General features: G+C 44.4%; 1 protein-coding gene across 8 annotated transcripts in view; it reads left to right on the forward strand.

The window, feature by feature from the left end:
- Positions 1-12,027, forward strand: part of TNRC6C (trinucleotide repeat containing adaptor 6C) — a 138,851-nt gene that overhangs the window by 108,571 nt on the left and 18,253 nt on the right. For 3 of the 8 annotated variants that reach the window (XM_070483712.1, XM_070483709.1, XM_070483710.1), the window contains exons 10-15: positions 1,195-1,337; positions 2,847-3,020; positions 4,684-4,830; positions 7,012-7,131; positions 10,354-10,437; positions 10,708-10,939. In XM_070483712.1, coding sequence (XP_070339813.1) covers positions 1,195-1,337; positions 2,847-3,020; positions 4,684-4,830; positions 7,012-7,131; positions 10,354-10,437; positions 10,708-10,939 — 900 coding nt within the window. The remainder of the gene's footprint in view (positions 1-1,194; positions 1,338-2,846; positions 3,021-4,683; positions 4,831-7,011; positions 7,132-10,353; positions 10,438-10,707; positions 10,940-12,027) is intronic. The other 5 variants (XM_070483716.1, XM_070483711.1, XM_070483715.1 and 2 more) reach the window with 3 other exon arrangements.

Genomic DNA, 12,027 nt, shown 5'->3' on the forward strand with positions numbered 1-12,027 from the left:
CACTTTTCCATCTTTTCCATAACTTCATCACACACTGTAGATGTTACTTTAGCTCTTTGCGAGGATCCTTACGTACAGATCAATGACTTTTCTCTTCCTTTTTCTGGATGTGCCATATTATTGATTCATTAACATTGAACTCGTAGCCAGTACCACCATAACTTGCGCCTGAACAAAGCTTATCTGTGTGTTCTCTCTGTGGGGCACATCCCAGCCTTCCTGCACTCAGAAACACACTAGATAGCACTTCAGCACCATGCTTGGGGACCATTTTAAACACTGTAATCACCAATAAAAAGCACAAAAATGCAAAAAACATGGCACAGACTAGATCACAAGAAGGACACTTGTGTGCCCTGGGAGAGCTGGAGTAAGAAGCAGAGCGTCGTCTGGTTTGAGCTGCACTACGCATGTGCGTGTCGGGCGAGTTGAATTTTTCACTGCCCTGTGGACATCCACAAATGACCACAAAAGTGCCACAATTATTGATTTTGGGGACTGCAAATAAATTTTAGCTAGTAGATGAATTCACAAGTACAGAATCTGCCAGTAATGAGGATCAACTTTATAATCATGTGCACGTGCCAAAATGTATGGTATAAGCTGCCAAGACAGAGAAAAATGTCAGTGTGAGTTGAAGTTCATTCTGACTTCTTAGAATTGTGAAATAGTGCAAAGTTGAAGTGAGCTAAACAGATTCTAGTCACTAGACTGAAAGACCATGAGGACAAAAGCTATGTCTGCCTTGCATTGTATTGTATCTCCACCGTCTAGAAGAGTCCTTGCAACTAATAAGGACTCAGTAAGTGGAAATCAGTGGCTGGGAGGTGGGACAGAGGAGCTGTTTTAGACAACTAATCAGGGAAGGCCCATCTGAGAAAGTGACCACTGAGGCCTGTGTGAAGAAGGGGGCTGCCTCCCGGGGACAGGATGGCCGAGCCCCTGAGGGGCAGAGGTGGCCAGTGTGGCTGGAGTGGACGAAGCAGGTAGAGAGGAGCAGGAATGGAGGGAGGCCTGAGCAGCGACCAGATCTGTCGAGGCTCAGCCAGAACCGAACCAAGAGCCTCCCTGTTTTCTGGAGGGTTGAGGGTCTTGGATCCTTCCTTAGAGGCTTCAGCTGGCGCCCGTCATGTGCTCAGCAGCATCACTGGTTCCTCGGGCGTTTTAAGTGTGCCTTCTGTGGTTGTGTTCCAGGCGCTCTGCTGGAAAAGAAGGTGGACATGGACAAGCGTGGACTGGGAGTGCCTGACTACAATGGAATGGTCACCAAACCCCTTGGCTGCCGCCCACCAATCTCCAAAGAGTCTTCCGTGGACCGCCCCACCTTTCTTGACAAGGTATGGATTTGGGTGGTTTTTTGTTTGTTTAATAAGAGATGTTTTTCATTTTAACTGTGTCCTTAGCGCAAGCCGGATTAAAACTTGCTGGACTGTAATACTGAAATGACTTCTACCCATTTTTTTCTAGTATATGTAAATGTTTAACATAAAAGAGGTAGTGTTGTATTTCTTATGATGTGACTAGGAGTAAAATATACTGAAATTGAAAACTGATTTTCGTTTTATTGGATGAACTTGGCTGGGTTATCTGCTTCAATTTGTCCAATAGACGAGGGTCATCAAATCTCTGCATTACTGTCTCATTTTATATACACGGTTCTTCTGATTGGAAATGATGTGTTATATGTTTAATCTCAGAAAAAGGCATTACAGGTGGTTGGGCATTGGCACCTGTGTCTTGCTGGCCCTTGCTTGGATCAGCCACTTCAGAGAACGTGCAGGTGTCTGTGGGGACATCCCCTTGGATGTTTAACAAGTCCCATCACCAGTTCAATCCTTTGAGTATTGTCGTGTATTACTGTCCCCTCTCCAGATGGGTAGAACTCACGGGGGAAAATGGCATTGAATTAAATTCAATCCAAATGTTGAACCTTGAAAATAAAATTAAAGGAAGAAAGGACAAGTTAAAAAAAAAGGAAAATCTCACAGGAGAAGAGATGAGTTTTCATCTCTGTTCTCAAATAAACAGGGTCCTCCCCAACACGCTCCTCTGCAAGAAGCTGTAGCTGTGGAGCCCGGAGCGGGGCTCACGCCCTTGTCCCGCCCTGTACCAGTGTGGGCACGCTTTGGATTCAGGATGCCCCGTGAATAACTACGAATAACTTATTCCAAAATATTATTTGTCGTTCGTCTGAAATTCCAGTTTAGCTCCGCATCCGGTATTTTTATTTGCTAAGTGTGGAACCCTGACTTGTTTTCTAATTTTTAAAATGTGGGGTAATGCTACAGGCTTATTATGAAGTTAGATGAGATAAACTTGCAAAAGGCCTGGCACATAGTGTGACCTCAATAAATGTAAAAAGATTTAATAGGATTCTCTCTGTTTTATAACTTACCCTATTATTAGGTTAAACCATATGAAATTGCTATGTTTGTAGGTCAAAAACAGTTGAATGTCAGCAGAATTCAGCCTAACATATACCTCTAGCCTTGTAATAACTTCTCGAAAGGAACCTGTTTATTTGAAAATGGTCATAAAATGTTTTCCAGATAAGACTTTTGCCAATGTTTCTGTCTCTTTCTCCTGACTTCTACCCCTAGGCAGGATCAATAGTGGATGAGAATGTTATAAGCTAATATATATGTTTGTAAAATAATTGTTAAAATGAAAACAGCATCTTAATCCTGTTTCTCTTTTTTCTTTTCCCCCTCTTCCTTTTGCCCATGTTCTCCATTCTCTTATTATCCATGCTTTTTTGATCTTTTAATTCTTTCTTCATTCATCTCCCTTGATATGACCTTGGGAAACTGCTTTGTGCTTTGTCTGTGGATGGACACCGCACACAGCTCACCCTTTCTTTCTCCAATCAGGATGGCGGCCTAGTGGAAGAGCCCACGACTTCACCATTTTTGCCTTCACCAAGCCTGAAGCTCCCCCTTTCAAACAGTGCACTCCCTAATCAGGCCCTGGGTGGGATTGCCTCAGGGCTGGGCATGCAAAACTTGAATTCCTCTAGACAGGTAAGGCTGTTGGGAGAGCGCCGACAGGGCCTCTGTTTTATTTGCCTTTAAGAAATATGTTTGAGACAGAAACGTTCTTGTTTTTAATTCATGGCTGTATTTTAAAATATGATTGAATATGTGAAGGTAGTTGAAATACTATAAGGATTTCCTGATGTCAAGAGTGGAATCTAGTTCTTGAGATTTAACCGTGTTGTAGGAAATGCTTCAAAATTATATTGATTTTTACACATCGCTAAAACATGTTTGAGCTCACCATCCTTGGTGCCGCCTTATAGCTGGTGTAGATGACACATGTTGCAGAGTAGTCTTCAGTTGCCAAATCCATTCGTAGGTCTAGTTGGTGCTGGCCTCTTTGTCCTGGCCATCGAAACCTTAAATACACTGATCTGCATGAAACACCACATCCTCACCTTTTTCCCAGACGTAGAGGTGACAGCTGTCGTAAGGTTCTCACTGGTTTCCATAGTCACGTTGGCCTTTCCCTGCCTCTGACACTCTTGGGAAAGGAGAACGTCACTGGCAGACATCACTAAAGGGATGACCTGAGAGTTTTGATTGATCACTGCTTTGTGTCACTTCTCTCCTGTGAATTCTGTAGAATGAAATGCAAGCAAATCACTCTTTTCCCGTCTGTAGAATTTCTCTTCTCACTGATTTTCTCAAAGATGAGGCTGACACACACACAGCTTTGCTACTTCTCTTTAAGTAGATGCTGTGATATTTGGGGTGGCCCCAACAGTCCCTTGTGTGCCTGCTGTGCTGGAGGAACTGTCAGCAGCCCCTGTTCCGCTCTCTGCACCATCCTAGGCTGCATGACCCAGGGGATGTGGCATTGCTAACGCTGGTGGCAGTTCAGTGGAGCGTCTGCATTTCAGACGTTCTGCCTTCTGAAAGCCTCTAATGCAGCAGGCAGCGCTGGGAGCGAGCCCCGCAGCAGGGGTTTCTGCTCAGTGCTGTCACTCACCCTGCCTGCCGGACAGGTCATCTAGCTGAGCAGAAAGCACACCTACAATACCTTTATTAGGGGCCGGCCCAGGGGCGCAGCAGTTACATCCACACGCACCGCTTTAGTGGCCTGGGGTTTGCCGGTTGGGATCCCGGGTGTGGACACCCTCTTGGCATGCCATGCTGTGGCAGGCGTCCCACATATAAGTAGAGGAAGATGGGCACGGATCTTAGCTCAGGGCCAGTCTTCCTCAGCAAAAAGAGGAGGATTGGCAGCATTTGTTAGCTCAAGGCTAATCTTCCTCAAAAAAATAAATAAATAAAATACATTTATTATATTTCACACCAAGTTAATTACCTGAATTTGTCAGTTTATTCAATTCAGGTTTTGTTGTTGAAATAATATTTGTATCTCCTATTTGAAAATTTGGTCATTCTCTCAGATTAGTAATCCCCACTCATTGTTATTCTCTAACTCATCACAGATGTCCTTTTAGAAATGTATATTATTCAAATAGCTATGCGTGTCTTGGATGATTTTCCATTATCTATAAACAGTATAAACAGCACATATTAAAAATTCACTTTGGTAAAAGTTGACAGGAAGTAGAAACCATCTTGCATTCATGTTTAGGAAAACATAGCATTGCCCCCTACCTCCAGTGTTCCTGTAGCTCCCGACTTAACTACTGTGTCCCCTTTCCATCACCCTCAGATACCGAGTGGCAATCTGGGTGTATTTGGCAGCAGCGGAGCAGCACAAGCCAGGACCATGCAACAGCCGCCGCAGCCGCCCGTGCAGCCTCTGAACTCCTCCCAGCCCAGTCTCCGTGCTCAAGTGCCTCAGTTTCTATCCCCTCAGGTCAGACCCGCGTCCACGCGTCACTGAGTGAGGCGACACAGAGGCAGGCATTCTGTGGTATCTTGTGCCGCAGCCACGTGACTGTTTTAAAGTGAGAGCAAATTACCCTGCACCCACCAGGAGGCCTCTCCGCGTTAATCTGTCCGTCTGACTCTCCTGCTCCGGGGGGGCGTGTCCTCAGTGCTCCTTGGGGTGCCTCAGCCAGCGAGCTAGGGCTCGGCTGCCACCTGCCAGAAGCACTATTGGGTAGTGTGCTATATGGGTAGAGTGTTAGATGTACCATACACACTACCATTGATGTGATTTTTGTCCTGGTCTTGAGAAAATCTTCAGATGAGCCCAATGAATTGTCCTAGATGGGCGGGAGAGGAAAGTGACAAGCTGAAGTATTGCTTGGGGTGTACCAGAAACCGCTTAGAAGTGACGAAGGATTGAAGAATGCTTTAGTGTCAAACTAAATGTGATCATGTGTCACAGTATATATATTATAGACTTTATAGTTAAGTTTATTATTTAGTATTAGATTATTTTTGCCCATAGATTGTTTAAAAAAAGATCAAGTAAAATTAAGGAAAAGGATATTGTTGCTATAGAAAGCTCTAAAGCATATCAGTTTTTTCATGTTAGTATTGTTTACTTTTAGAACACGCCGTAATTTTAGACTTTGGACTGAATTTTTAATTACAATGTTATAGTCCTTACCCCTTATAAAGAATATTCAATAATCGATTTTAATGATAAATTATAGAATTAGCTTGAAGTAATTATCACTGTGTAATTGTTTGAACCCAGATTTGTGCACTGAGTTGAGATGGCTGAAACCTGGGTGAATTAAGAGTTAAATCCATTAGTTAGGATACAGAGTAGACAGCTCTTAACGAAGAGACCCCAGATCCGGTGACTCAGACACAACAGACATCTCCTCTCTGGGGTGACAGTGCAGAGAGCGCAGCTCTGCCACAGCCGGTTCCCAAAGACACAGAGGCCGGCGGGAGTCTGGCCAGCAACCCTTCTGCCGCAGCCGGGGGATTGCACAGACCACTTCCCCTCACGTCCCGCTGCCCACACCCAGGGACACGGCCGCCCCAGCCTGAGGGGCAGAAGGAGAGATGGGGCCTGGGGGACGGGCAGCAGTCTTCCCCACACGCAGCAAAACAGCATGTCCAGAAGGCCAGTCGTCTGTGCGTCCCTCACGTTCTCTGTACCATTCCATGATAGGTGTTCTTTCAGTTGACTTGCCTTCTTAATGTAAATAAATTATTCTTCAAGAAAACTTTTCATATACACCATAAATAGAAAAATCAACATTTTTCTATTACACATTAGACAACTGTTAAAGTACAAAATGCTCATCCATGTGCTACCTGAAATCATCTTCCATAAATGCTGAGATAAACGTACATAGTACACAGTGGAAACCTTGAACAAGCCAGGCCTGGGGCAGGCCGCTGGCTGGCCCAGAGCAGTGGGTCCCCTTTGAAGAGGTACCCCTGAACGGGGATTGACAGTCCAGGTCAGGGCTGGCAGAGCCCTGCCAGTGCCTGTGCTGCAGGTGCCTGGGCAGTCGTGCCACCAAGAGGAATGTCTGCTCCCACGAGCAGGGGTGACCTCTTCCCAAGCATGTCAGCTTGAGGAGCTACTGCTTGCCCTGGGACCAGACCGTCTGGTGGGGGCTGTGGTGCTGTCCCAGAGCTCCCATGAGGACTGGTCTGAGCAGCCTCCATAAGAGCACGCACCCGCCACCTTGAAGGCTTGAGCCGAGTGAGGATAACTTCTTCCCTGTGGCCCCTTCACTGTTCCCTGTCCTGAAATTATGCCCACTTATTTTCACTGTGACAGAGCGTGAATCAGTTACTGACAGGAGTGACCCAAGGTCACTCCTAGAAAAGAAATTGCAGAGTTAATTCATAACTAAGTTAATTCATAACTAGAAAGTTCATTCATAACTAAAATCTTTGTAGGAAGAAATTTCTTCCTTTCCCTTTCCTTCCTTCCTTATTCTTCACAAAAGCATGTTAACTACTAATGTAAAAGTGTCCACAAATGTTTGAATGGCTTTTGAAGTTCACTCATGAAACATATAATTGTCATTTAATCAGTTTTGCATCTCAAAACTACACGGACAAGTAAATATTTTTAATCGAGATCCGGTGCCTGATGGTCTATGTTTGTCTTGAACAGGTTCAAGCACAGCTTTTGCAGTTTGCAGCAAAAAACATTGGTCTCAACCCTGCACTATTAACCTCGCCAATTAATCCTCAGCATATGACGCTGTTGAACCAGCTCTATCAGCTGCAGCTGGTGAGTGCTTGGATCTGTCGCCTTCCGGGACAAAGGAGCAGTGCCCACCCGCCGGTCACCTAGATGGCCCACTCATGCACGCTGACTGATAAAAGTGCTTACATGACACTTTTCCTCCTGACAGCGGATGTCATTGAGACTCTCATGAAGTTTTTACACTATTAAAAGAATTAGGAAGTGTTTCACTTAAGGGTGTTTTTCCTAAGCTTTGTAAATTCTTTGGCCCCTTCATGTTCAAAGTCTCCAGATCCTATGATCAGGCATGTCTTTTAGCCTGAGCTCTCCACCAGCCTTTTGCATCTGGAGTTTCTCGGCAGAACCACAGAAGACAAAAAATCATTTGAGTAACTATTTTCTAAATTCTTCCAAGGATAGTATACACAAATACCATTCCTGAAGCATGAGAGAAAAGTTACTTCATTACCTGCAGTAGATGCCTTAGAGATTAGGACTTAAATCTCTATCAGAATCCCTGTTGAGAAAGGCTAATATAGCCTAGTAATTCTTGAAAGTTTTATAACTTAATGTATCTTGAATTTTTAATTTTCAACAGTCTGGTTGCTTTTATCCCAAAATGCCATGTTGTTGTATCCCTGGATACCTACTGGATTTATGTGCACTTAAGGACCAAGTGTGCTGTTTCTGTCTGTGACGCGTTGGCAGTTGATTTAGAAGTCTTGTGCAACAGCTTCATCTCCTGGAAAATGAGCAGGAATCATGAAGGAAGGAAAAAAAGGCCTCCGATAGACAAAACCATTGGTGTCAAATCTTGCCTTCCAGGAGAGTCCTGGGCACTCTCAGTCCTGCCCCTTTGCTGTTGTTAGGCACTCATCGAACCAGTTTGAGTGTCTGGTTTCCCAGTAAGTAGCAGGGTAGGATGGGAGGAGGAAAGTAGCCTGGAGACAAGTAATAGTGCTAATGAAGTGCATGAGCTCTGGACGTGGGCTCAGGGCCATGACGAGACTCTCGAGGCTGTTTCTTCCCCCAGCAAAGGGAGACGGGGCGCCTCGTAGTGCGGCGGTAAGGCTGCCTGAGACCTGACGGCCTGCGGGGGTGGCGCAAGTGTACGGTACTGTTGCTCTCACTACCGACAGCACCAACAAAGACCGCTGGTCTCAGATGGAGAGGAAACAACCTTAAAGCGTATTACGTAGCACTCTTTTTATAGAGGAAAATAGCTTTCTCCCCCTTAAGCATGGTAAGGACATTGCTGTATTCTGACATGATACAAAGCTGATTATCATACTGATGTTCCAGAATCTTTTATTCATACAGTAATTTTTTTATTGACCCCTTTCTTGGTGTGAAAGACACCAAGAAAATGTTAAATTATGTTTAATATGTTCTATTTTAAAAACGAGGTATACTGTTTTTACATTTTTTTCCAGAAATATTGATAAAGTTTTGATGCATCCTAACGTTATGTTTTCGGACCTATGAGGATTCACTTAAGTGAAGTACTGTACTCCTTCAGAATTTACAGATTAATGAGGCATTTCTTTTTACTTTTTATTAAGATTATGATCGTTTAAAACGTTGTGAAATTTCCAACCTTGTGTGTACGTTATTGTCAGTCGTGTTGTAGGTGAACCCCTTCACCCTTAGTGCCCTCCCCCCACCCCTCCTTTCCCCTGGTAACCACTAATCAGTTCTCTCTGTCTACATGTTTAAATTCCTCATATGAGTGGAGTCATACAGAGTTCTTCTTTCTCTGTCTGGCTAATTTGGCTTAACATAATACCCTCAAGGTCCATCCATGTTGTTGTGAATGGGACGATTTTATCCTTTTTTATGGCTGAGTAGTATTCCATTCTATATGTATACCATATCTTCTTTATCTAATCATCAGTTGATGGGCACTTAGGTTGCTTCCATGTCTTGGCTATTGTAAATAATGCTGTGATGAATATAGGGGGTGCATGGGACTTTTGGGATTGCTGATTTCAAGTTCTTTGGATAGATACCCAGTAGTGGGATGGCTGGGTCATATGGTATTTCTATTTTTAATTTTTTGAGACATCTCCATACTGTTTTCCATAGTGGCTGCACCACTTTGCATTCCCACCAACAGTGTATGAGGGTTCCTTTTTCTCCACAACCTCTCCAACATTTGTCACTTTTTGTTTTGGTTGTTTTTGCCATTCTAATAGGTGTAAGGTGATATCTTAGTGTAGTCTTGATTTGCATTTCCCTGATGATTAGTGACGATGAGCATCTTTTCATGTGTCTATTGGCCATCCGTATATCTTCTTTAGAGAAATGTCTGTTCATGTCCCCTGCCCATTTTTTAATCGGATTGTTTGATTTTTTTTGTTGAGCTATGTGAGTTCTTTATATGTTATGGAGATTAACCCTTTGTCGGATAAATAACTTGTAAATATTTTTTCCCAACTAGTGGGTTGTTTTTTTGTTTCATTCCTGTTTTCCCTTGCCTTGAAGAAGCTATTTAGTCTGATGAAGTCCCATTTGTTTATTCTTTCTATTGTTTCCCTAATGAGGCATTTCTAATAGTGTAATTTCTGCCTTTATTTGGATTCTGTTTGAATATATCCTCTTGCCAAAGATGTCCCAGAAAATCCATGTTGTAAGAAAACAATTTAGAATATTCAGTCAACATTTTGAAACAATCAGATGACCAAACCTTCTGCATCTATGTGCTGAAGACTCACGATCCTTTTAGCTGGCTTCGTAGACGGGGGTCTGTGTGACAATAGTGCCACAAGCTGGATGTGAGGCCCCATGTTGACTGGGATGAGCACGTGGCTCCTGGTGCTTATGAGCCTTTAATATGTATGGTTCTGTGATCATCTGGGGCAGCCGATCACCACTTTTCTGCCACCTTCTTGAGCCATTCTAGACAACTTTCATCTATATCATTTTAAGAATAATTTTTTTTCATTTTACCCTCATTTCTTTTTATTTTTAGTTTGTATGAATCGAGCAGAAGAATTTTGAAAAATATTTGCTGACAAAACTCATTACCAGTACTAAACAGGGGTACTGACTGAGTTACTTGTAAAAATCTATGCACTAGAAGGGTTTGGGAAAGACATTTCTTTTTTAAAAATGCTTCTTGCCTCACAGTGTGCTGACACCACGGCATGGCAAGGGCACCAAGAGTCTTGCCATTTTCTCTTTTGACTTTTTAACTAATGTTGAGAAGTTGAACCATTTGTTGATGGCTTTCTTGTAATATTTCAATTGTTTTCCTTCTGTCATTAGGCGTACCAACGTTTACAAATCCAGCAGCAGATGTTACAGGCCCAGCGTAATGTTTCCGGACCCATGAGACAACAGGAGCAGCAAGTAGGTGTCACCCAGTTGGGTTTTTAGCTGGATTCATTAGCTACAATCTTCCCTGATCTAAGAGATGCTGATCGATGAACTCTGATGTCCTTGATTTTCCTCTCACCCACCCTCCCCTTTTAACAGTCTTGGGGTCACCTAGGTTTGGGAAAAGGTTGGCCCAACCACTGGTGGCCCAGGGGTGAAAATAGTGGAGACTGAATGCACTTCGTCTGCAGACAAGTGATGGGCGTCACTTCTACCTGCTGAAGTGTGTGTCTCCACCGCCAGGTTGCGCGCACAATCACTAACCTGCAGCAGCAGATCCAGCAGCACCAGCGCCAGCTGGCCCAGGCCCTGCTCGTGAAGCCGCCGCCGCCCCCGCCACACCTGTCTCTGCACCCTTCTGCAGGCAAATCGGCCGTGGACAGCTTCCCCCCCCACCCCCAGGCCCCTGGCCTGCCTGACCTGCAGACCAAAGAGCAGCAGCCTTCGCCCAGCACCTTTGCTCCGCACCCTCTCGGTGAGCCTCTGGGCTGAGTGACCACACCAGCTGGGGGGGCTGCCTGGGGTCCACGGGCTACAGCCGGGGCTGCACTGCCGTGGTCGGAATGACTGGCCGGTGCTGAGGCAGCATGTCAGAAATGCTCCAGACAAACTCAGACAGCAGCTATCCCCGGGCTTCTTAGTAAGGGAGCAACAGTAGCTGTCTCCTCCAGACCCAGAGTTTTGCTGCAGCCGTAAATATTTTCAGTAGAAAATTTTTTGAAATAGCGAGTGAATGCTCCCAAATTCTCTCCTTTCCATGGTTAAGTCTGCAGTCTGTTCCATTCCTGGTTTATTCCTTACTGCTCTTTAGCAGCCACTGTCCACCAGCCTGAACTGCAGGGAAGAATTCGTAATGGTTTTGCCAGTAAAGGTATTCAGATTTATATAAATCAGGCACTTCTTAAAAAGCAATCGTTGTCCATACAACTCTTGTAGTATAGAATGTGGTTTGTATAATCAACCACATCAACACGCATGTACTGGCCCCTAACCTGGAGGGAGCACGGTCAACACTTAAACTCGCAGGTCAGTGGAAGACACAGAGCCACTGGCGAGGTCCTCCAGGGTAGCCGGGAGGGAGAACTGGAGACAGCAGAGCAGAAGCGTCAGAGGGGGAGCATGGCATGTCAGTGGTTGTGCAGAATAATTTGCTGTAAGAATCCAGACAAGCACAAGTTCTTCAGTCTTGTCTGTCAGTTGGCTGTTAGAGTCTGAAGCTACAGGACAAAGGGAATCAGTAACCCGGAAATACATATCCAGAGGGGCAAAGGCCAGGTGAGTGATGGCTCTGTCTACAACACTACCATATGTCTCTGAAAAGTGTGGCATATTCTGATCATCGGAGCACTTTCTATTTGACATGCTACCAATGTGATATGTCGGTATTTATTTATTTATTTACTTATTTATTTTTAAGATTGGCACCTGAGCTAACAACTGTTGCCAATCTTTTTGTTTTCCTTTTTCTCCCCAAATCCCGCCAGTGCATAGTTGTATATTTTAGTTGTGGGTCCTTCTAGTTGTGGCAGTAGTATGTCTATGTGCTAAACTATGATTATTCCG

Source organism: Equus asinus, chromosome 13 (genome assembly GCF_041296235.1).
Source record: "Equus asinus isolate D_3611 breed Donkey chromosome 13, EquAss-T2T_v2, whole genome shotgun sequence".
In the NCBI taxonomy this organism is placed as follows: Eukaryota; Metazoa; Chordata; class Mammalia; order Perissodactyla; family Equidae; genus Equus; species Equus asinus.